Here is a 27,206-nt window from a genome sequence, read left to right on the forward strand (position 1 = left end):
CACTGGTTGCGGTTTTGTTTCCATCTTAGCCTCATTGGATTTTCAAAATTTGATTAATTTGATTGCATTTCATTTTTATATCTGTCCATGAGTATAATTTATTTTCTATCTAGGACATGCCTATATTCTTCTCTACCCATTAATTCATAAGTTACTTTCACTTTTTCCCTTTGGAGGAATTTCTACATGGGGTCCATGGTCATGTTCATGGTTTAGCAGCATTCCACTATTTTAGTTCTGAGGTGCCTCTCTCTTACCTGGCCAAAAAATTTAAAGAAAAAATGAACCTAGGGTGCTATCTTCCATCTTTCCCAAATGAGACCGTGGTCCTCTTAGTATTGAGATGAGCCTTGCCTAGCTCCAGAAATCTGTCTCGTATAAAATTAGAACCTGAATCCTCTGTGTTGGTAGGATATTACTTAGCACATGTGCAGTTGGTCTTAAAATGTGTGTTCTTCAGTAAGTCTATATTCAGGAGCATTGCTTATATCTAGATTTCCTTATTACTACAGATACTCATAGAAAGTATACTTGCACTTGAATTTTGTACTTGAATTTGGAGATTTCCCTAGAGACCATGACTGTGTGTTGTGTGTGTGTAAACACTCAAATTTGTCTGCTGCACTCTCTAAGATTATTAGTCATGTCTTTGAGAACAGATGGCTGACTTCTCAAAGCACTGATTAAATGTGTGTGAACAAAAATTACCCAATTACAAGCTAGAATATTGGCCCTAAATCTCTGTAATCTCCTACTGTGGCTTGATAGGGATAGGCGAAATAGCTTGTTTAACTTTTTTGTCTTGGGGTCCAATCCTACTCCTGTCCCTTGACATCTTTACTTCTTTGGCTATTTGAAGAAGCACATAAAAAGAACCATTCAACACTTTGAACAGATCTGGTTGTTTTATTCCGTGCCTCGTTTTCTCCTAGAGTCACCCTGATCATCTTAGGTTTGTTTAAGGTTAGCCATAAACCACAGGCTTATCAATATCAATCAATAGAAAACAAGTTTTATAAGAGAACATTTCATAGCAAACAGTTTTTGGGGTTTTTTTTTGGTTTTTTTTGTTTTTCGCTTTTTCAAGTGAAAGTTCAGTCTTCTATATAGTACAATTGTGAGTCTCTAAGGATTCCTGCAATTATAACAACAACCTAAAAAACTATCAGAACTTCAGGATAAGTCAGAGGTGTAGCCTCTAGTTCCCTCTAGAGGTTAAGTAGGGCTCAGTAAACTATTTCTGTAAAGGAACAAATAATAAACTTTTTTTGGTTTGTGAGCCATATGGTCTCTGTTGCAACTACTAGACTATTGTTGCAGTGCTAGCAGTCATAAACAATGCGTAAATGAATGGTAGGGCCAATTTGTCACATGGGCCATAATTTACCAACCCCTGAGTTAAAGTAACAAACAACAAAATGCACTGCTGGCTTGCATATACGTACACATAACAACATTTGATTCTTTTTGGAAAACCTGTGATTTTTTAATATCATTTTTTTGCCTAGGTGAACAAGGACTTTGGGTCTATTTTTTCTACTCTTTTGCCTGGTGCTAATGCTATGCTTGCACCTCCAGAGGGGCATACTGTATTGGATGGTCTGGAGTTCAAGGTTGCCTTAGGAAACACTTGGAAAGAAAACCTAACTGAACTTAGTGGTGGTCAGAGGTGAGTAATCCCTTAGCTATATTATAATTCCTCATTCCTTTTATTATAATCCATGATCTCATTGCTTCCCAATTTTGCTTCAAATTTTGCTTTGTTTAGTTCTCTGCATGTAGAATTTAAGGAGCCTTATATGTAACACTACACAATTTAGTGAAAATAGTAGGCAGCAAAGGAGATATAAGGATAAGTGACTAGAAAACTAGATAAAATACATGAAAAACCATTGTTTTCAGACACTGGAAAATGAGTAGCCCAGGATTATGTACCTGAGAGAAAGGAAACAAAAGTGCTGTGAGTCCATTGTTTACCCCAGATTTCTCTGTAGGAGCAATTTCTGGCCTGTAGATGCAGGGATGGGAAATACACACAAAGCCCAGTAGTCCACTAAATTAAGGAAACAGATTAGAATTTTGGGATACCCCAGTGAGCTACACCTTAGTATTAGATTTTTACTATCACTGAAGTGAAGCTGCTCTAGACACACGTTAGCAATGTTAAATGAAGGCCTTGATGAGATCTAGCTGATCTACATGTAACTTAATTCTTTGAGAACAAAGCCCAATACTCTTTAAAGAAAGACAAAATTGAGACTCTAAACAACATAATAAGTGTCCAGTATCTAATAAAAACTGCTAGATAGAAATCAAGATGTCACCCATAACTTAGAGAAAAAGCAATCAATGGAAACAGAGCTAGAAATGACAGGTGATAAAATTAGCAGATAAGGATGGTAATGAGTCACATTAACTATTTTCAAGAATTACAAGAAATAAAGAATTTGATGAGAGAAATGGAAACTATTTGAAAAAAGGTATCAAGTGGAACTTCTAGAGATAAAAAATATACCTGAAAGGAGAGTCACTGCATGAGATTAACAGCAGATTAGACAATGTGAAAGAAACATGAGTGAATTTAAAGGCATAGCAATAGAACCTATTCAAGCTGAACTGAGAAACAGAAAAGTGTAAAAAACAAACAGAGCTTCAGTGACCTGTGGAACACTATCACTTAGTCTAACATGCATGTAATTGGAATTCCAAAAGGAGAGAAAAAGGCAAAACAGAAAAATACTTGAAAAACAGGCAAAACAGAAAAATACTTGACGAAATATGACCCCAGATTTTCTAGACTTGATGAGTTCTATAAACCTACAACTTCATTTCCATGAACCCCAGGTAGGATAAACCATACACCACACACACGTAATAATCAGAAAGACATGTTATATAAAATTGCTGTGATTTTATATGCCCCTGATTAGAAGAAAACTCTTAAAAGCAGCCAGAGGTAAGCAAGCATATTATGGTGCCAAGGAACAAAGGTAAAAATGACTTTAGAGTTCTCCAAAAACTATGCAAGCCAGAAGTCTGGAACATTGTTTTCTAAAAGAAAAATGTGTCAACTCAGAATTCTCTGTCTAATAGAAATAGTCTTCAGATTGAAGAAAACATAGATACTTTTTCAGAAAAACAAAAGGTAGAAGAATTTGATCACAACAGGACAGTACAGGCTCAGGAAGCTGTCAGGTGAAAAGAAAGTGGTACCAGATAGAGGGTTAGACCCACATAAAGGAATAAATGAAGAGTGTTGGAAATAGCCTGCTCTGGGCTTCAGGGAAGTGTCCCCAGCCTTCACCGTGACTCCGTCAGCACACTGAGAGAAACTTAGAAGGTCATGTGGCATAACTGCTTACCTGCAGAGACCCAAATAATTAAAACCCCCTAAGAGAAAATTGTGAATATTTACATAATTGAAGACGGTTATTAATTTTCCCCCCTGCAGGATGTACAATCCATAGTCCTTGAATTGTTCTCATATGCCCTGTAATGCCGTCATGTAATTCTTCTCTTATGTACGTGGAAAATACTAAGACCTGTCAATTTCCCTTATGAAATCCTTTGTCATTTTTATGAGTAAAATAGCAGGCCGTTCTATGTTTTTCTTTATTGGTAAAATTCTTAAATATTTTGAGTCTAAATGACAGTTTCTGCTGCCTTTTAACCAAAATTGGATTCCACAATTTAGATTGCAGTGTCTTTAACTATTTTTGCCAAAGTCCTAGGAAAAATTTTGTGGAAAATAGAAAATATATGCTTATTTTCTTATTGGGACCTAAAAGTTTTTTCCATAATTAAGATGACATAAAATTATTTGTAGATATACCACTATTCCAGCAAAGTGGTTTAACTCTTGGTGAGATTTTTTTCTGAGTGAGGGAGTTTAAAGCTCAATCCCATAACCATTTGGCACAGAAAGCAAATGAAAAATAATTTTAGGTTGCTTGAATGACCTCAGCTACCCTCTATAGAGGCAAATCTCACTATTTGTTTTTTATTGTACTGTTTCATTCATTTCCTTTGCTAGAAATTTTGGTTCCACCTTCCTAGCCCCCTTCCATTTGTATACACATTTTTTTTTCCACTTACATGTTTCTTAATAAATACCCTATTGGAATGCAGTAAGCATTAGGTTGACAGTTAATGCTGCATACCAGGAAATATTTGAAGCTACAGAATAAGTTACAGTGATTTTTTTTTATTCTAATGTTGAATAATTATAAATATTTTGTATTGAAATAAGTAAGGCTTTTTTATAAACTACGTTTAAGAAAAAACTGTTAAAATAATTATTATTCTTCATACCAGATGAGAATGAAAACAGCTAAAGGGGATGGTTAGCTAGAAAGCTGAAAAAGAACTACAGAACCTAAGAGTAAGCGTAACAACAACTTTTAAACAAGGTGTATCAGTCATGATTCTCCAGAGAAAAAGAACCAACAGGATATACATACATAAGATGGGATATGTATGAAGAGATGTATTACAAGGAACTGACTCATTTATTTCTGGAGGCTGAGAAGTACCACCATTTGCTGTCTGCAAAGTAGAAACCAGGAAAGCCAATGGTGTAATTCAGTCTAAATATGAAGACCTGAGAACCAGGAGCACCGAGGGCAGAATATCCATGTCCTAACTCAAGTAATAACACAAGAAGGGACAAATTCTTTCCTCTGCCCTTTCTACTTTTCAGGCCCTCAGCGCACTGAATGCTATCTGCCCACAGTGGGGAGGGCAAATTACATTACTGACTCCTCCAATTCAGATGCTAATTTCACCCAGAAACACTCTCACAGACACACCCAGAAATAGAATTCAGCCACCAAATATCTGGGTACCCCATGATTCAGTCAAGTTGACACGTTAACCGTTACCTAAGGATTGCTTAAACTTTTGACACTGAAGTATTTAGAGTAATGGGCTATAATCTATAGAACTTATTCAAATGGTGCCAATAAAAAAATAGAGTGTGTGCGCATATGTGGATGCATACATAGTCAAAGTTTGAAAGGGCACCTAAACCAGTTACACTGTTACCAAGACAACAGCTGTTATATCAAGTATACAGCCCTCCCTCACCTACTACCTACGTAGGCATCTAATAAGCAAATGGGGAAGGAAAGAAAACTGTTAACACAAGTGTGATCTTTTCTTAAAGATAGGTGCCAAATATAATACCCTGATTATTTGACTGGAAATAAGAACATAAATATATTCTATTCAAAATAAGACTCGTTGAAAAGAGGAAAAATGGAAAGTTAAAATAGAAGAAACATTCTAATACAGGTGCTGAAGTTTGAAACTTAAGATTCTTTTTCCTATGACTATCTGTTAGCTAAATTTGTACTATTTATAATATATAACAGGATAGCAGACTTACTTCAGTGTTTGGTAAAATCAAGTTTTGATGGCTTTCTTCCCTTCTTTACTTAGGTCTTTAGTGGCTTTGTCATTAATATTGTCCATGCTCCTTTTCAAACCTGCTCCAATTTATATCCTGGATGAGGTTGATGCCGCCTTGGATCTTTCTCATACCCAAAATATTGGACAGATGCTGCGTACTCATTTCACACATTCTCAGGTAAGAACCAATGTCTTTATAAAAGTTTTAAAATGTCTCAGTAATAGTGTTTGTTTTTCTAAAATTTTTTGGGTAGTAATTATTAATAAGATATTTAAGATTGAGGAATACTAAAGCATTGTGTATTTATTTCTTTACATATATACTTATGTTCAAATGGATTTAGAATGGAAAGAATGTTTAGTCTCCTATTAAAGAAAAGACCAGACATCACAATTGTTGATTGTAGCATGAGGGAGAATCTAATTTTTGCATAATTTGGATTTTACTTAGGGTTAAATGTAATTATTTTTCTACCTAGCCGCCGAAAGATGCACAGGCTAAACAGGAATGTTTCAGGGATAGGCCTCTGTGTCAGAACATCATGTGACACCTGACACGGTATTCCTCATTTTCCTGGCTAGCACGTAGAGAAAGCAAAGAAACATTTGTTTTCATTGAACTGGCCTGCCAAAAACAGTTGTATAGATAATGCATTATACAACTCTGAGGGGCTTGCTTCACTTATCACAGTTTTCATAGACTGTGTGTTTATTATGGTAGTTGTTCTAGCTGACAGCAGTTAAGGGGTACCTGTTCTTTATACAAATACAAATGTTCCATTTCAGTTAGTGGTGGTGCTGTAGGAACTAGAAGCCTTTTTGATATTATTAAAATATCAGAAAAAGACCTCACCAGGGCATTTAGAGCTAGCAACAAAGCAGTGACGCCAGCTGCAGAAGAATGCAGCAAGCACTCAGCCAGCAGGAAGTAGTAAACTTGGGTACTGAATCACTCAAGGTAAAATTAAGAGACTTCTGAAACCGAATATGGAACGCTAGAATTCACTTAGGTGTCTAATATTATAACTGTTTATCTGCATTTGAGGATGTGTATTTGCTTGGAGTCGAGCATTTAAATAAATTAACAAAATCAAAATATCACCAAACAGTTCTTTAAGCCCAGTATAAAAAAAGGACTGAATTTCAAGGATATTACAAAAAGTTTTTTTATGCTTTTTTCTTTTTCCCTTAAGTTCATTGTGGTGTCCCTAAAGGAAGGTATGTTCAACAATGCAAATGTCCTTTTCAAAACCAAGTTTGTGGATGGTGTTTCTACAGTAGCCAGGTTTACTCAATGTCAAAATGGAAAGCTTCCAAAGGAAACCAAATCCAAGGCCAAAGGACCCAAATGATCACATGTGGAAGTTAAAAGTACAAATTTACTCCTTCAGCTTGACCTGTTTTTTAAACAAACTTTTTAAGAACTTGGGATTTATCTAATTTGTTTATATAAAAATTTAATGTTATTTTGTTAATTAATCCATATTTTCTCTTCCTTTATGTAATCATTTATAAAAGAGCATAGAGTCCTCTTTCCTTAATTAGTGTAACTATGGCCCAATTACTGTGATTGTGATTTTATGTATGTCATCAGTTATTTTTCTTATACAAGTCTTCTATACATTAGGGAACCCAAGATACCTGGTTGGTGGTACATTCTGTTTATAAAAGCAAAAATACAAAGAAATAGATGAAATTAAATTACAGGATAAATATAGCTGATAATCAGCTTTTAGTTTAATTCCTAAGGTAATATTAATATGTTTTTCTATTGCTAATAAAGTCATTCAAATAAGAAAGAATTATAAAGCAAGTAGCTGGACCAACAAAGGGAACACAAAGAAAGCTATTAGGTACTGAGTTATTTGTGGTTAGTTCCTTGAGGACATAATGCTAGATTCCTGATTTAGACTCAGATGACAGAAAACTTTCAAGATCTGTTTCCTATTTTATGATGTTTGAATATCATGTTTATATATGCTTAGTAATTGGTCTGTGCAGTCTTGTTTTTCTAAAACTTTATGAATGTTTCAGTAGAACCTTGGGAAAAGGTGTGTTGCATGCTGTTGCTCCCTACTGCAAGTTTATCTGAAGTCTCCTAATATTTTCAAAGATTTTAGTCAGCCTTTTCACAGTCCAATCTGTAACAGTCTATTGGTGAATGAAAATGTAGGTGCCAGCATACCAAACCAAATTTATCTTTTTCCTTCAGTCTGATATATGTGTAAGTAAATTAGATCCATCTGTTCTGCCAAAAGGACTCAGAATTTGATGATTATTATGTTTTTTAGTGTCTTCTGCTTTTTCATTCAAAAGCATGAAGTTCTTTTAAAAACTCAAGAGATTATGCTAACAAACACCAGAAGAATAGTTCTTAGTTTTTCTAAGCATATCACCAGAATAGTCTCCAAACTCTGAATCTTGAGAGCTCTAACATGATCTAATCTGATCATGGGTGTGTTATTTTGACCTCATATCCCTTCTTTCATACTTCAGTTTTAGTTCCTTTGTGTTATCTTTTCCCTGATATATTCCCTGATATATTTCCCCTCATACTTATTGACCCTGGGTTTAACATTTCTCATTCCTCATTCTCATACACATGTGAGGGTGTCAGATAATATCCAGATAACTGATATTATGGGATACATGGGAAAGGATTGAATCTGGAGTTAGTTCTGTCTATTGTGGGAGGTGAGGGAGACAAAGCTGTAAATGCTGAGTTACAGAAAGCTTCATATCACATATAACAGACATAAGTTGTTGTTTTTTTTTCTTTCAAATGTATTGCAAACTGTTGACCAAAACAGTTATATCAATTTACAGTGTCACCAATATGCGTATACTGTTGACCACAACCTAGTCAGCATTGCCTGTTAATTTTAATACTTGTGATTTACTAGTTATAAAATGGTACTTCTTAGCATTTTATAAATAACTTGTGGGGTTGAATATTTGCCATTATGTACTAAACTTATTTCCTCTGCTACAAATGTTCTGCTTGTTTGCTTTCCAAAGTTTTGTCCTATACTCGTATATAATTTTGCTCTTTGAAAAACTTCAAACATTAAATTTTTGTGAATAACGTTGTCATTCTTTGATTAGAGGGAAGACATTAAGAGGAATGGGGACATGTATTTCACACATCCGCAGTAATATGAGTAACTAACATGTATTGAACTCTTTCTATATTTCAGACACTAGTCTCAGTTGCACTTATTTTCACAGTTAATCCAATAGTAGTAACCCAGTGAGGTAAGTACCGTTATCAGCATTATATAGTTGAGGAAATTGAATTAAGCAGAGAAGTTCAGAAACTTGCGCACAGTGAATACAGTTAGTGAGTGGCAGAGGCAAGATACAAATTTTGGCAGTTGGTCTCCAGAACCTATGATATACTATCTCTTTGACAGCTTGAACATTTGTATTTATTGTACATAATACATTTAAGAGAGACCTGCCTGAGCAGTATGCACAACATGTGAAAATACCTTTAGGAAGAACCTCAAACATTTGAAGAGAATTTCTTGTGGTTTTGTTTTGTTTGGGCATTTCAGGTGCCCTAACAGCAAATGCAAAAGCACAGATATGGGAATCCTCTTCTAAATGTGGTGCAGTAATCTAACAGACCCGTATTCCCACAGTCACGTCGTCTTCAGTAGGGGCAGTTCGGTTTCTTTTTTATCTGTATGCCTTTTATTTCTTTCCTTACCTTATTTCACTGCCTTGAATTCTAGCACTATGTTGTATAAGAGTGATGAGAACTGGTATGTCTGCCTTTTTCCCAAAATGAAGAGGAAAGCATTCAGTCTTTCACCATTGAGTACAATGTTAGCCGTAGGCTTTTGATAGATGTTCTTTATCAAGTTATAGAAGTTTCCTTCTCCTAGTTTGATCATGCTTTTGTCATGGGTGGGTGTTGAATTTTGTCAGATGCTTTTTTGCATTGATTGATTGCTATGATCATGTAACTTCTTTAGCCTGTTAGTATTAAAAATTACATTGCTTAATTTTTCAATGTTAAGCCAGTTTTGTATCCCTGGAATAAACTCCACTTGGCATGATGTATAAATCTTTTAATGTTTTGTTGGATTCTCTTTGCTAATAGTTTGGTCATGATTTTTGTATATGTTCATGAGGGTCATTGGCCTGTTAAGTCTTTTTTTTCCCCCCTCTGTCTATATTTGGTTTTAGGTAGTACTAGCTTTATAAAATGAATTGGGAAATGTTTTCAATTTTTTTGGAATGTATTTCTAAATTTCCAAAGACATGGGGATTTTCCAGGTAGCTTTCTCTTACTGATTTCTAGTTTAATTTTGTTATGGTCAGGGATTATACTCTGTATCATTTCAATTTTTCAAAAAAACTGTAGAAAACGATAGATTTAAATGCTTCTATTAGAAAAGAGGTACAAATTTAATTGCCTAAGGTTTTACGTTAATCTATATTTTAGATAATAAGATCAAAGTAAACCCAAATTAAATAGATGGAAATAATAAAGATAGAAATCAACAATATGTAAGACAGAAAAACAATGGAAAATATCAATTAAACCAACATCTAGTTCTCAAAAGAGCAATAACATTGGAGTATCTCTAATTAGTCCAATCAAGTGAACCAGAGAATTTATAAATCACTCATATCAGGAATGAAAAAAGAACTGCTACTATGGATCTTACGTAAATTAAAAGGATACAAAATTGTGACCGTTTTTTATGCTAATAAATTCAACTTAACTCAAAATGGAAAAATTACTAGAAAACTAAAACTCACCAAAACTGGTAACTAAATTTGAATAGCCTCACATCTATTAAGGCAGTTGCAGGTATTAAATATCTCCCCTACAAAGAAAACTCCAGTTCCATATGCTTTTACTTGTAAATTTTGCTATTCAGTGACACCAGTCTTTCACAAAGTCTCAGAAAATGGAGGGGGACGGAACAATTCTTGTTTTATGAGGCCAGTGTTCTAATACTAAAACTTGACAAAACATTACAAAACAAGAAAATTACAGGACAGTAGTCCTCATAAACATAGGAACAAAAGTCCTGAAAATATTAGCAAATTCAATCTAACAACATCTATAAAAGACACGCTATTTTCAAGTTGTTTTTTCAACAGATGGTACCGACAAGTAAATAGTTAGAAAAAAAAATAATGACCCTATGCAATGCACAAAAAACACCTAAAAATGAGTCATAGACCTAAAAGTAAGTTACAACATGTCTAGAGAAAAGAGAAAATGTGACCTTTGATTAGGCAAAGATTTCCTAGGACACAACACAAACTATTAAAAAAATGGATAAATGGAACATTAAAATTAAATTTTAAAAATCTTCAAAAGACACTGCTAAGAAAATGAAAAAGACATACTAGAAATTTAAAATGTACAGTGCTGACAGAATTGCATGAAAAATGTATAAAGAACTTGGAACATACATATTGACATTTTCATGAGAGGTGCAAAAGTGGTGGGTAAAACATCGTAGCATAAATTAAGGCAGTACAACACTGCAAGTAGTACTACTGATGGTATTTTTCACTGAATTTGAATTTTTTAATGGTAGTTTCACTTAAGAGTGTCTGATGAAGCTGTAAAAATTAATTTTTATGTCAACCTGCTGAATACATGTCTTTAATAGAGTGATAAAATGGGAATTATGTATAAAGCACTCTGCTACATACCAAAACATGGGTATTTTGCAGAAATGCAGTTATTTCAGGTGGCGTCAGAAGTAACTGCTTTTTTCATGGGAAACCATTTTTATTTGAACATAACACTTAAGACAAATACAGTTATTAAGTCTATGGTATTTGGTAGACATTTCTCAAAAATGAACAAAGTGAACTTGTCATATGAACTTGACATATTTGTTGCAAATAACAAAATTGTAGCTTTCAAATGAAAAGTAGAATTTTGGCAAACTTGTGTTCATCATTGTGAGCTTGATGTCTTGATACTTAAAAGACTTCTGATAACACTGGATGTAATATTAACAAATGGGATTTTTTTTTGATATTGTGTTATGAAATGTGTTAAGATCTGCGTAACTCAGTGAATGGTATTTTCCAGTGACCAATGTTTAATGTTAAAAAATCCTGCTTGGGTAAAATAGCCATTCTAAGTACAGGAAAGGCCCATGGGTTTAAATGTTCCAGAGTATGAGAACTTTATATGGTTTCAGATGCCACATTGCAACTAACTTAAACTATCACTTGTCTCTTTTTTAGTATCAAGGAAGAATACATTATGTAATATTCCTCTTTTCAACTACACATTTCTTCTTAACTCTAGGTGAGAAACTAGAATAATTTATCCAAAGCTGTACAGCTAAGAAGTGGTGGGGGAAGGATTTAAACTCTCAAGACTTTCTGGCTGACGAGCCCATACTCTTAGCCATTATAACAAACTATGAGTTAGGTATACTCCTGGATTTGTGCCTGTTGCTGAGATAACATTCCCATTCTGCCTAGTATAGACCCTAGTCATGCATGGGTGGGAGCAAGGAGAGAGACCATTGAAATCTATTGTAGAGAAAAAGGTTGCGGTTTAGCTCTAAGGCTCATGCTAGTGGATCATTTTATACCAATCTAGTGAGATAGTAGAGCTACTACTCCCTAAATCTGACAGAATGGTAGGCGTAAGGTCTTTTCTTGCTTCCTGTTAAGGACGAGTTTTCTTCAATAGATTGAGGCTTTACATATTATCCTATACAAGACAACTTTTTATGTGCTTTGTAAGATGAGCTTTGTTACTTGATGGTCATTAAGCATCTCCTAAAGTTTTCTTCAAGCTCATTCTTTCTCCATTCTGTATATTGATCCTAGTGCACATCACTGCCTGTTTGAACAGTATGACATTCTAAGCCCTCTAACTGCCCACTTTGTGGAGTTCCCGCCTATCTTAACACTGTCCCTATGAACCCTACATTCTACCCAGTCTGCAACAGGAGCCACTCAACAGCTTTCTTTATCCCTACCCTTTTGCTCATGCTCCTCAATGTGTGACAGTCACTATACCATGCCTATCAACAATATGCCTGTCCTTCAGTGTTCTCAAAAGTCATCACCACCTTTATGGGTCCTTTTCTGTTCCCATCCCCCTTTTATAAGGCATCAAATATTCCATAATAGTAGCAACTGAACATATGTCTTAGTTCTAGTAAACTATAACCTGCAGCGTGCAACTCTAGAGCCTGTAGTCTATCAATGCCTTGATCTCAAAGATCATTTGCTTAATGAATGAGTAGAATCGTAAAAGTTAAAGATGGACTAGACCATAGTATGTATGTAGCTCCTGAACCACAGTAGGTTAGCAAACTGACTAGCATTAGGTTGACCCATATTCACTCTGATAAGTTACTACTAGAATTTTGTCATATAACCACGCGTGTACTGAAGTCTCTTAGTAAAATTTTAAAAGCAAACAGCTCATGCTGGAGACTTCCTCCTAAGAAAAGAATTGGTGTCAGCCCTTTTATATGTTGTATCTAATACTACTTATTCTTTTTTTTATAGGTGTCAAAATTACATAAGTCATCTGAACTTTTGTGTTCCAAAGTTGAAAGATTTTTATTTCACATCTATGGACTTTAATCAGACAAAATTTTTTAAATCCCTTAGTAATTTAGGTATAGAAGTTTGCTTTATTGCTAATTACTTAGGATTAAAAATTCAAGGCAGATGTTAATTTCAAGGGAAAAAAAATCTGAAACAGATTTTTATCCTGAGATTGCTTCCAGCACAGCATAAGGAAGCAGGTGTTTAACACATCCTGATTACCTCTGCTTTGGGGGACCAGAAAGAGCATGAGTGATTTACTTTTATAAATAATTCCAATACTTTAAGCCACATCTTCATTCCCTCACATAATTTCCATCAGGGCTAAAATGGGTGAAAAGTGCATTGTGCTGCTAATCCAAGGCCCATGCTATTCCCTGGTCGGTTGCGGCTGAGAAATTTAGATGGCAAAATGCAGATTCAAGTTTTGAAAAAAGGAAGAAAGCAGGCATACATGGATTGCACATAGTTTCACCTATTCCCTGATTTTAACAACAAAGCTTCTGTTTATCATTCTCATAGAGGAGACAACATAGGCTCAGAGAAGTTAATTCCTCAGTTAAAGTGCAACGAATCAATTTGAATACTTCTAATTCCAAGGTTCATGATCTTTCAACTACACAGTTTCTAAAACTTTATATAAAAACTAAATGAAAAATGTTTCCTACAGAAGATTTACTCTAATATGTATGAGAATAAACTTTGAAATGAATTCCTTTTGCCTTCCATTTTCATAAAACTATAAAATAAAAAACACAAAGTACAAACAACCACAAAACAAAGTTTAGCTTAATATTTGTCTTCACTGACAAAGGGTGTAATAAAGTTGTTGCTGGAGTGAGACTATCTGCCACAGACAGGATCTTTTCATTTTAGCATGTGACCATGTGGCGTGTAATGATGCATTTCCCCCACAGTCCTCTACACACCACTCTAAAACCTTGTACAACGTGGTATAACATCATTTGGTCTTCACTCTACTAGGAACACACCATGTACATATTAAGAACACCTTTTATTTCATGGCCCATTGCATTAATACCTCTACTTCATGTTTAAAAGATTGTTAATACAGGTATAAATGCTAGCAGTGACGTCACCGCACAGGGCTTAATAAGATGCATGTTGTTGAGCCCCAAATATGTAGATATTCATTTTTAAACTTATCAAAATAAAAGCACAAAGTTTATTGAGGAGAGATTACAGACGCCTGAGAATGTGTCCTAAGATTTCCTCCCCAGAGATCCTCAAACTGCAGTTTGAAAAAGACTGCACTAACTACATCAAACTAAAGAGTTTGTGCACAGCAAAGGAAACGATCAGCAAAACAAAAAGACAACCTACTGAATGGGAGAAGATACCAATTAATATCCAAAATATATAACGAAATCATACAACTTAACAAAAAAACAGTCCAATTAAAAAATGGGCAGAGGACCTGAATAGACATTTGTCCAGAGAGGGCACACAGAACCAGTAGATGTGAAAAGATGCTCAGTGTCACTAATTAGAAAAATGCAAATTAAAATACAATGAGATACCATTTCACACCTGTCAGAATGGCCATTATCAATAAATGAATAAAGAAGCCAAACAAGTGTAGGTGAGCATGTGGAGAAAAGGGAACCCTTGTGCACTGCTGGTGGGATTACAAATTGGTGCAGCCACTATGGAAAACACTATGGAGGGTCCTAAAATAAAACTAGAACTCCATATGATCCAACAAATCCACTTCTAGGTATTTATCCTGAGAAATCCAAAACACTAATTTGAAAAGATACATTTGCTCTTTTCATTCCTGGCACAAAGCCCCTAAAATCCTTGGAATTTGCTAAGTAATTATAATGATAGTGTCTTGGTATGTTAATGAAGTGACTTACGGAATGCCCCTAGGTAACCTAAGGAAACAACCTTGAGATTAGACTTGGAACTTGAAGTCCCACCCCTGACCTCTAGGGAGGGGAGAAGAACTGGAGATTGAGTTCAATCACCAATGGCCATGATTTAATCAGTTATGCCTACCTAATGAGCCTCCATAAAAACCAAAAGGATGGGCTTAGAGGAGCTTCCAGGTTGGTGAACGTGTGGAGGTGCCGGGAGATGGGCATACTCAGAATGGGCACGTAAACTCCGTGTCCTTTTCTCCATACCTCGCCCTGTGTATGCCTTCATATGCCTGTATCCTTTAATATTCTTTATAATAAACAGTAATTTAGGAAGTACACTGGTTTGCTGTGAGCTCCTCTAGCAAATTAGTGGAACCCAAGGAGAGGGTCATAGGAACCTCTGATTTATAGCAAGTTGGTAGGAAGCACAGGTAACAATCTGGACTTGAAATTGGCATTTGAAGTAGGGTTAGTTTTGTGGGATGAGTCCTTAACCTGTGGAATCTGACACTATCTATTTGGAGATAATGTCAGAATTGGGTTAAATTAGTGGAATATCGGGGTCAGTGCCCACAGAGAATTAAGTTAATTGCTTGGTGGTGGTGGAAAAAATAAGCATTGAAGTGGTACCATAGGCTGGGCTCCAAGTCTGCCTGGAGTCACGGGCAGATACCCTGGTCAGGTGAAGCTGGAGTTTGTGCTCCCCAAGTAGGCGGGGCTTCTGGTTTGGCTTCCTGCTGGCAGGGCTATAGGATGGATGCCATGTCTGCCTGGGGTCTCTGAACAGGCCTCCTGGTCAGAGTGGTCAGCCAGGGTGGAGGCTACGATCAGCATTTTAACACATTTTTAAATATGTTATATGTTGTAATTCACATTCTTATTTCAAACTCAATTATTTCCCACTATCCTTTTAGACAGTAGGCTCAGCTCTCTCCCACTCTGTATTTGCTCCTACAGAGCACGTAGAAATGAGAACTCTGAGCTGTGTGGATTAAAATGAGGAACTGGAGAGAGAATAGAATAGGATTTACAGTATCTCACTGAAACATACCTATGGAAACCATAATCAAGCAGAGAGGCTTAAGCAAAACTCCCACAGAGTTTTGGCCCTCCCTGCACTCCACCAGATGGCAGAACTGCTAGAACTGAGACAGGTTAGCTAACATGTCCCTAGGTAGACAGGGAGGTCCCTGGTGGAATAAACAAAGACAGCCATATCCTAAAACTCCAGGTTTTGAAATCACTCCTTCGCTCCAAATGTAACAAGGCCTTGAGGTTAATCCTAAAATTCCTTTTGGCCTGACAAACAGAGCAGATCTGATAGATAAGAGTGGGTTATTTTGCTAATTCCTTCTTGATGGGCAAGCAGAACAAACGTGGTAGACGAATTTCATCAGAAGGTGCCAGTTCCCTTCTTCAAACAGCTCCCCTTCCCCAAACAGGCAGGGAAGATATAAAAGTAAGAGCTTTTGCCTCAGTCACGGGCCCACCCCCATTCCGGACCCCCTCCTGCTCGGAAGCTCTGACTCTTTGCTTTCAATAAACTATCCTCTTTTTAAAACTCTTTGCCTCTCCTGGGTCCGTGTTTCCATTCTTAGGCTTCACGAGACAGGATCCCGGCCCACACCCAGAAACGGCCAGCAGATCCAACATCATCTACATCATTTGGGAACTCAGGAAAAATATTCCTACATCAGAACTACATCTGCTTTCAAGGCAGACAGAATCATTCATTCCTTTCTTACATGGCAGGCCTCTGACTCTCACTGTTTTAATAAAAATGTAACAAAGAATAGAATTTGTGACTTTTGCTCAATGTAATGAGAGTGTATTGTTGTGACAAGATTGTTACCTAAGAGGAAATGGGAGACACCAAAGAAAAGGTACACCAGGCAGATACCATTCAATAAGTCATTCTTCACATCTGATGACAAGCAGTGGTATTTCTTTAGAAGGATAGTTTTCAAATTGCATTACACAGGGTTCCCTAGACACTGCCATAGAGTTCAGAGGAGACAAGTGGCTTTGAGTTCCTGTCCTGATTCAAAGCAGTTTAACTTTTTACTATTGGATTTAATTTTGTAGAACGGGTGTGACCCTAAAAATATATTAATACATTTTAAAAAGTAAAACACTACTTCAGAATAGGTTTGTATAACATCTAACATTACTGTGTTTTTATTTGTCTCCTCAACGCAAAGAAGGAACTAGAAATGGGAAAGGAAAGATTTCTATTGCTATTCCTTCCCTATCAGGAAGTTGTGATGGGAAAATATGGGGACTTCCGTCTCTCAATTTAGACCAGAAGTGCTTCAGGTTTTCCTAAAGGTGCTGTTACCTAGAAACAAAAATTAGCCATGAAAGTCAGCTCAAAAATTTAACTTACTATTTTACATATGTTAATCCTTAGGTTTTAGGGCATCCCAGATCTCCGGGTATAGAAAGAAAATTCATCAAGACATGCTCTCTCCTTTTCTGGCCAGAAAATGAGGAAAGGGGACCATGCAGAATAGTGGTAGAGGAAATTCTAGTTTTAATAGAAGTCGCCTAGCCCAGACCCATGCAAGCCTCAGTCAGGAAGCTTCACTTGGCATAGCAAGGAAGCAGTAGTGGCCACTCAGGAACCTAAAACTGAGATAAACAAACAAATAAATAAATAAAAAACTAACATAAAGGACTAAGAAAAGAAGTCCCTGTGGTCCAAAGACTGTGGGGACAATTCAGATTAGTTTTCTCTTTTTTTCTCTCATCACTTTGCCGCTTAGGTAGACCTGATTATAGGGAGTGTGTGACGGCACAGGACACTAAAACTTCAGCTTAACCTCCAGAGGACCAGCAAAAAGGATCCTAAACACAGAGTGTGGGGGAAATCACACTCTGAGAGAGGAGGGAATCTGTGGTAAGAGATCCCTAAATCTGTATAAAGTCCCAGGCTCACCCTCTGAATTGCACAAACATGGAACCCCTGAGGTGTGCTGTCTCATTATAGTTTAAATTACTGATGAGTTCCCAAACTAGCACAAATAACACTACATAAACTTTGAAAACTAAATTGACATCTAAGCTACAGCGCACAAAATGTTAAAACTTTCGTCTGAATCTATATGAGGTGGGTTGCTGCGGAAACAAAATGTCAACATTTCTCTGAGGAATGTCACATTCTCGTGACATAATATTCAAAAAGTTCTGTATACAACTGAAAAGTAGTTGCTACATAAAGTACCAGTAAAATCTCAAGCTCACAGATGCTAGAAAACTCACAGATGCTAACCCTGAGATGACCCAGATGCTGGAACTATCAAAGTTAAAGCAGAAATTATAACCACACTCCGTGAAGTAAGGACAAATATTCTTGAAATTAATGGGAAGATAGAAGTTCTCAGCAAAGAAGTAATAGCATAAAAAAGAAAAAGAAATTTTAGAACTGAAAAATATAATGGATTTTTTTTAATCACTTATATAACACACTTGCAAAATGAATATGACAGGAAAGAATCAATTAACATGAAGATAGACCAATTAAAAGTTTCCAATCTAAAAAAAAGGGGGGGGAGGGGAGTTGGAAAAAATGAACAAAGCCTCAGTGACCTTATGGGACAATATTTAAAAATTAATATTTATGTCAGTGAAGTCCATAAAAAAGAGAAAAATCGATGCAGAAAATTTAAGAAACAGTGGATAAAAAAATTTTCAAAATTTGGTGCAAGAAAATCGAACATACAAAACTTTGGTGAGATTTAACCATAATATATTTAACCAGAAAACTATATTCCAATACATCGTAATCAAACTACTGAAAACTAAAAATGAAGAAAAAAACCCTGAAATCAGCCAGAGGAAAGCAACACATTACATACAGAGAACGCCAATTTGAATGACCTCAGATTTTTCATCAGAAACCACAAGGGGCAGAAAACAGTGGAAAAATATGTTTGATGTGCTAAGGGAGAATAATCGTCTACCCAGAATTTTCTATCCAGAGAAAATAGTCTTCAGAAATGAAGGACATTCTAAGATGAAATAAAGAGAATTTGTCTCCAGGAGACCTTCATTAAATAAGAAAGTTGTGTAGTTAAAAGGATAATATCAGAGGGAAACTTGGAACTTCAGAATGAAGGAAGAAACATAGAAACAGTAAATAGATAGTTTCATAAAATAAAATTTTTCATCTTTTTTTCTTTAAAATATATATGACTATGGAAAACAAAAATTATGAATCTTTCTGATCTTAAATATTCTCCAAAGTACCACCCAGCCCACCTTGTCAGCCTCTAAGCCTTTCTTAGCCATGACCAAAATTACAAAAGAGACATGTTGATAAATAAAATAAGGAGCATGTTTAATCAGGATACTGCTACATTGGATAAGAAGAATGAAAATAAGAGCTTTCAATTTCATTTAAAACCTCAGTACATTTTTTAAAAACCTAAGAATTGAATTTGTCTACTATTGAATAGAACTTATAAACATTAAGAGGCTAGATACTTTTTCACTGCTCCTTTTTGCCTAGTCTTTCTTCTTGAGTTCCTTACTTTCTTGTTCATGTCCTATGCTTTCTGCCCCTCACCTCTTCCCTCTTCCTGTCATGTGTAATGCGTATGACAACTACAAAATAAAGGAGGTAGGATAAAGAGACCTATGTAGCCATAACAATTTTACATTTAGGTTGAAGGGGTAAAATATTAAGTTTAAGCAGATTTAAAAATTAGGTATATATATATATTATAATCTCTACAGCAATCACAAAGACATAAAATCCAAAAACCACACAGATAAATTAAAATGGAATTTAGAACATATTCAAATAATCCACAACAAACCAAGCAAGAACAGAAAAATGAAAACAGAAGGATGAAGAGAAAACAAACGAAAATATTAGGCCTAAATCCAAATATACCAATAATTACATTAAATGAAAATGGTATAAACAACCAATTAAAAGAAATTTTCAGATTGGATTAACAAAGAAAACCCAAGAATGTGCTAGGATAATTGTGCCCTAGAAAAATGTAAATAGCAAACCCTCACATATGAATAATCACCCTAAATGTAAATGGACTGAACTCACCAATAAAAAGGCACAGAGTAGCAGATTGGATCAAAAACCTAAACCCAACCGTATGCTGTCTCCAAGAGATACATCTCAGCTACAAGGACAAGCATAGACTCAAAATGAAAGGGTGGAAATCGACACTCCCAGCAAATGGTACCTAGAGAAAATCAGGAGTAGCCATAATGATATCAGATGAAACAGACTTAGGGTGAAAAAGATAACAAGAGACAAAGATGGACATTTCATAATGGTAAAGGGGACTATACAACAAGAAGACATAACAGTCATCAATATCTATGCCCCCAATCAGGGAGCACCAAAATATACCAAGCAACTACTAACAGAACTAAAGGGAGAAATTGACCAAAACACAATTATACTAGGGGACTTAAATACATCATTGACAGCTATGGATAGATCATCCAAACAGAAAATAAATAACGAAATAGCAGCCCTAAATGACACATTAGATGAAATGGACATAATTGACATATATAGAGCACTTCATCCTAAAACATCAGACTATACATTCTTTTCTAGTGTACATGGAACATTCTCAAGGATAGACCATATATTGGGACATAAAATCAGCCTCAGCAAATTTAAGAAGATTGAAATCATACCAAGCATATTCTCTGATCACAAGGCTTTGAAATTGGATATCAACTGCAAAAGAAAGCAGGAAAAACACAAATACATGGAGATTAAACAACATACTTTTAAAGAACGACTGGGTCAAAGAAGAAATTAGAGGAGAGATCAAAAGATACATAGAAGCAAATGACAATGAAAATACATCCTACCAAAAATTTTGGGATGCAGCGAAAGCAGTTTTAAGAGGGAAATTTATATCATTACAGTCCTATCTCAAGAAACAAGCAAAATCCCAAATAAATAACCTCATGTTACACCTTAAAGAACTAGTAAAAGAAGAAAAAATGAAACCCAAGGTCAGCAGAAGAAAGGAAATAACAAAAATCAGAGCAGAACTAAATGAAATAGAGAACAAAAAGACAATAGAAAAATTAATGTGACAAAGAGCTGGTTCTTTGAAAAGATTAACAAAATTGACAAACCCTTGGCTAGACTCACTAAGATAAAAAGAGAGAAGACACTAATTAACAAAATCAGAAATGAAAAAGGGGAAGTTATCACGGACACCACAGAAATACAAAGGATCATCCAAGAATACTATGAAGGACTATATGCCACCAAATTCAATAACCTAGAAGAAATGGACAAGTTCTTAGAAACATATAGCCTTCCAAGGCTGAACCATGAAGAACTGGAAAATCTAAACAGACTGATCACCAGTAACAAAATTGAATCAGTCATCCAAAACCTTCCCAAAAGCAAAAGTCCGGGACCAGATGGCTTCACTAGTGAATTCTACCAAACCTTCAAAGAGGATCTAATACCAATCCTGCTCAAACTCTTCCAAAAAATTGAAGAAGAGATAGTACTCCCTAATTCATTTTATGAGGCCAACATTACCCTGATACCAAAACATGGTAAGGACAACACAAAAAAAGAAAACTACAGACCAATATCTCTGATGAATACAGATGCAAAAATCCTAAACAAAATTCTAGCAAATCGAATACAACAATGCATTAAAAAGATTATTCATCACGACCAAGTGGGGTTCCTCCCAGGGACACAAGGATGGTTCAACATCCACAAATCCATCAATGTGATACATCACATAAACAAAATAAAGGACAAAAATCATATGATTATATCAATTGATGCAGAAAAAGCATTTGATACAACATCCATTTATGATTGAAACACTTAATAAAATAGTTATAGAAGGAAAATACCTTAACATAATAAAGGCCATATATGACAAGCCCTCAGCTAATCTCATAATTAATGGTGAGAAACTGAAGCCCTTTGCTCTACATTCAGGAACACGACAGGGATGTCCCCTATCACCTCTGCTTTTCAACATAGTGTTGGAAGTCCTTGCCAGAGCTATCAGGCAAGAGAAAGAAATAAAAGGCATCCAAATTGGGAATGAAGGAGTTAAATTATCACTCTTTGCAGATGGCATGATGCTATATATAGAAAACCCTAAAGACTCCACCAAAAAGCTATTAGAAACAATCAACATATACAGTAAAGTTGCTGGCTACAAAATCAACGTATAAAAGTCCATTGCATTCCTATATACTAACAATGAAATCTCAGAAAAAGAAATACAAAAAACAATTCCTTTTGCAATTGCAGCAAAAAGAATAAAATACCTAGGAATAAACTTAACCAAGGATGTGAAGGACCTATATGCTGAAAACTATAAGACATTTTTGAAAGAAATTGAAGAAGACACAAAGAAATGGAAAGACATTCCGTGCTCATGGATTGGAAGAATCAACATAGTTAAAATGGCCATATTACCCAAAGCAATATACAGATTTAATGCAATCCCCATCAAAATCCCTATGGCGTTTTTTAAAGAAATAGAACAAAAAATCATCAGATTTGTTTGGAACCACAAAAGACCCCGAATAGCCAAAGCAATCTTAAGAAAAAAGAACAATGCTGGAGGTATCACACTTCCTGACTTTAGCTTGTACTACAGGGCTACAATAATCAAACCAGCATGGTATTGGCAGAAAAACAGACACATAGACCAATGGAATAGAATTGAGAACCCAGAAATATAACCACATAAATATGGACAGATAATTTTTGACAAAGAAGCTAAAAACATACGATGGAGGAAAGACAGCCTCTTCAATAAATGGTGCTGGGAGAATTGGATAGCCACTTGCAAAAGAATGAAACTGGACTGCTATCTGTCACCATGTACCAAAATTAATTCAAAATGGATCAAAGACTTAAGCATAAGACCTGACACAATAAACTGCATAGAAGAAAACATAGGTACTAAACTTATGGACCTTGGGTTCAAAGAGCATTTTATGAATTTGACTCCAAAGGCAATGGAAGTAAAAGCTAAAATAAACGAATGGGACTATATGAAACTTAAAAGCTTCTGCACAGCAAAAGAAACCATCGACAAAATAAAGAGGCCACCAACTGAATGGGAGAAGATTTTTGCAAACAGTGCCTCCAATAAGGGGCTAATATCCAAAATATACAAGGAACTCATGCAACTCAACAACAAAAAAACAAACAACCCAATTGAAAAATGGGCAGAGGACCTGAAGAGACATTTCTCCAAAGAGGACATACAAATGGCAAATAGACATATGAAAAAATGCTCAACATCACTAATCATCAGAGAAATGCAAATAAAAACCACAATGAGATATCACCTCACCCCAGTCAGAATGGCTATCATCAACAAGACAAATAGTAACAAGTGATGGAGAGGCTGTGGAGAAAAAGGAACCTCATACACTGTTGGTGGGAATGCAGACTGTTGCAGCCGCTATGGAAGGCAGTGTGGAGGTTCCTCAAAACATTACGAATAGAATTACCATATGACCCAGCAATCCCTCTCCTGGGTATCTACCCAAAAAATCTGAAAACATTTACGCATAAAGACATGTGTGCTCCAATGTTCATTGCAGCTTTGTTTATGGTGGCCAAGACATAGAAACAACCAAAATGTCATTCAATAGATGAATGGATAAAGAAGCTGTGGTATATATACACAATGGAATACTATTTGGTGGTAAGAAAAGATGATATAGGAATGTTTGTGACAACATGGATGGATCTTGAGAGTATAATGCTGAGCAAAATAAGTAAGACAGAAAAAGCAGAGAACCCTATGATTTCACTGATATGTGGTATATAAATCAAAAACAACAAAAGAACAAGACAAACAAATGAGAAACAAAAACTCATAGACACAGACAATAGTTTAGTGGTTACCAGAGGGTAAGGGGAGTGGGGAGTGGGAGATGAGGGTAAGGGGGATCAAATATATGGTGATGGAAGGAGAACTCACTCTGGGTGGTGAACACACAATGGGATTTATAGATGATGTATTACAGAATTGTACACCTGAAATCTATGTAATTTTACTAACAATTGTCACCCCAATAAAAAAAATGTAAATAGCAAACATTTTATGGATTGATGGGTAAAGAATCTTCGTTAAATTAATACCTGGATGCCTAAAGTATCACGATCTGTTAAATGTGGCGGTGGGGGGAGGTGCAGGCATATGGAGGCTAGGTAACAAATGAAAATTGGTTCACAGGGGTACACTGCATGTCTGAACCCACCTACTGGTCATTTTCTGGTCCCAAATAGAGTCGACATCCTTGATAATAGCACAATACCTCCTTTGTGTCCCTGCACTGCTGGTAAAAACTGTTCTAGTGTGAAATTCTAAGTAGAAGCATTTGATACTGTAAAACTCCCTTCCAAAAGAGCAAATCAAAAATAATACCATCTCCTAGATCCCACTCTTAACAATCTACAGAATGCATGATTGGTGGCCCCAGCCATTTTGCCATTCATTTCACCAGTCTGGCTCCTGCAAAAACCATATGGATCCTACAAAATGGCATTAGACTACGGCAAACTCAACCAAGGAGAGGTCCTAATTACAGCCATCATGCCAGGTGGGATATTTTTGCTTGAGCAGATTAAAACAGCCTTGGGGGCATGGAACATAGCCAGTGATCTATCAAATGTATTATTTTCCTGATATTTCAAAGGTATTCTTTTCCATCACTATCAGGACAGCATATCACAAATAGTTTGAATTCAGATAATAGTCAACAGTATGTATTTAGAAGGTAGCTCCAGGATTATGATAATTTTTCCTTCTGTTATCATAATATAATATGAGGAGGCCTTGACAATCTAAACATCCCACCAAATATCCTGTTGATCCACTGTATTGATGATATCATGCTAATCGGGCTGGATGAGCGAGGTCTCTATCACGTTAGAGACCTTGTGAAGATACCCGTGCTCCAGAGGCCTGGAGATAAACCCTATGACAACTCACAGATATACCCTACCCCATAAGTGAAACTTTAATGTTCTAGTGGTTGTGGGCATCCCCGGACGCCCCATACAAAGTACAAAATAAATGTCTGCCTCTTATATCCTCCAATACAAAGAAGCACACTGACTAGTAGGTCTCTTCAGATTCTGAAGGCAGAACAACTGGGAATACTGTACCCACCCATATGCCAAGTGACATGGAAACTTTGAGAGGGGCCCTAAACAGGAAAAGCTCTGTAACAAGGCCAGGCTGTGGTGGAAGCAGCTTTGCCACTGGGAACATATGACTAGGTAGAACCTATGGTATCACCAGCTGTGGGAAAAGACACCGTGTGGAACTGACGAGCCCCAGTGGGATATTCACAATGCAGACCCATAGAGCAGCGCCATGCCATTGGAGCCGAGACTTCAGCATCTTCGGAGAAACACCACCTGGTGTGTTACTGAACTCTTTTAGAGATGGAGTACCTAACCATGAAGTGCCCAGGTGGGCCCAGCAACAATCCATTTTAAGAGAAAAATGCTACATCAAGAATCAAGCACAGATCCCTTATCAGCTAGCCCCAGACCCCCACGTAACCCACCACTGTTACACAGTGCATCTCCTGCCCTCCCTCAGCCACATCTGGTCAATCTCAGGAGACCATGTCAAAGTACATCCCACAACAAACTTTCCCTGACCCAGCGGTCAGAGTTCCAGGGGCCCGGCAAGGAGTGAGGGACCAGGCTTTGAATATCCGAGGCCTGGCTGGGGGAGAATTGCACACGCGAATCCCAGGAGTCTATTACCTGCCAGGAGGCCCAAAAGCCGTGAGGCTTTGGAGCCCCAGGACACTGGCACAGGCTCAGGGGGGCAAGGCTTACCTCTGGCAGGGTCCAAGGCCGCAGCAACACAAGGCAGGGTTACATTACCCTCAGGGCCAGTTTTCCTCCCAGCAGCGGTGAGGTGTCTTATCCCAGGGACCACTGCTGCCTGTTTCTGGAGCCTCCCCTGAAGAACAGCCTCAACTCATTGCTCTACCTTTTAACCCAGCCCAACTGCCAGCATCCTGCGATACGAGAGCTGACGCCTTCACCCAAGACCCTCCATCAGGAAATGTCCTACTCTTTTGAACACCATGAGTGACACCCGACAGCCAGAGCCTGGTGGGGAGGGGAAGTGCGGGGCTTCCCAGGGAGGCAAACAGGAGCCCACAGGGTATGCAGTGTGGCTTAGGGTGCATGGGGGAGAAAGTGAAGGTCCTGATGGAGGAGCAGGGAGAGGCTGGGCTCTGGGGAGACTCAGAGAATGGCTGAATGAGGCCCAAGGTGCCGCTGCCATGATCGTTCTTCCCAGAGGAAGCCAGAACTCACAGGGTCTTGGGAGATATAGGGCAGGTGGGGGTGGGTGGCACGGGAGTCCTGGGATGAGAAACACCTGGGTGACAGAGACCCAATCATCCCAGACTTCTCCTTACAAAGGCTGGCTCATGCCTGACACAATAGGCACATAATGCAAACGGGTCTATGCGTGCGCTGAATAGTATGGATTTTCACTTACGATTGCTGATTGAGCTAATATCACTACTGAGGTGTGTCTAGAATGAGAGTGCTGGCCCACCGGTAGAGGGAGACAATGCGTCTCAGCCGTGGCTCTGAGCCCAGCTGCAGTGGAGGCACTTCGTCCCACTAACTTCCCTCCTCTACGAAGTTCATTCAAGAAGAGAAGTCTACGAGAATCCTGTGGGAGTTGCTCCCAGATTGTATCTGAAGAAGTAGATTCAATTTGCACAAGGGGTGGATTTCAAAGACACTATGATACACCACCCAGATGTCCCTTCAATGAAGGAGTTATTGTCCCAGTTGCTGGGCGTGCTGCTGGCAGTCAGCCTTCAGCTGTCAGCTATTTCAGGGTCTACCTCAGCTGGAGGGAGTCACCTTGCCCAAGGTTGCATCTCTTTGTGGGTAGTCCACATCTAATGAATGACTGGTGAAAGTGAATAAAGTCTGGCCATCTTGACCCAACTCCGGACAACTCCTAAGGGATATTCTAGCACCAGAAAAACGTCTGGAGGAGGCTGAGGCTATCATCCTGCCTCAAGACTTGACTTCTCTTTCTCTGCTGAATCCTATTTCCTTTTCCTCCCTTCTACAGATTGTCCCGAAGGGACCTCCTTAATAAGCATTCAGCAACTAAACCCAGTCTTAGAGTCGGCTTCTGGAGGAACCCAGCCTATGACAATTTTTCACACTCACTTTAAATTTTTCTGTTTTGCATTTGCTAATTTCTGTCATTTTCTGTTTAAATTATTGTTGGGTAATGTCTTGCCTGTGTCTTCTTGCTTTCTAGAACAGAAAAATTTAGGACTGAAAGAAACATT

General features: G+C 37.1%; 1 protein-coding gene across 3 annotated transcripts in view; it reads left to right on the forward strand.

The window, feature by feature from the left end:
* The window catches only part of SMC2 (structural maintenance of chromosomes 2), a 57,967-nt gene extending 44,415 nt beyond the window's left edge, over positions 1–13,552 (forward strand). For 2 of the 3 annotated variants that reach the window (XM_019729260.2, XM_074330780.1), the window contains 3 exons: positions 1,509–1,669; positions 5,440–5,587; positions 6,603–9,481. In XM_019729260.2, the coding sequence (XP_019584819.2) occupies positions 1,509–1,669; positions 5,440–5,587; positions 6,603–6,761 (468 nt within the window). In that variant the 3' untranslated portion in view covers positions 6,762–9,481. Of the gene's footprint in view, positions 1–1,508; positions 1,670–5,439; positions 5,588–6,602; positions 9,482–11,640; positions 11,705–12,927 lie in introns of those variants that run through there. The other variant, XM_074330779.1, reaches the window with a different exon arrangement.
* Positions 13,553–27,206: the final 13,654 nt, after the last annotated feature.

The sequence above is a fragment of the Rhinolophus sinicus genome, linkage group LG04 (genome assembly GCF_036562045.2).
Source record: "Rhinolophus sinicus isolate RSC01 linkage group LG04, ASM3656204v1, whole genome shotgun sequence".
NCBI classification, from domain to species: domain Eukaryota; kingdom Metazoa; phylum Chordata; class Mammalia; order Chiroptera; family Rhinolophidae; genus Rhinolophus; species Rhinolophus sinicus.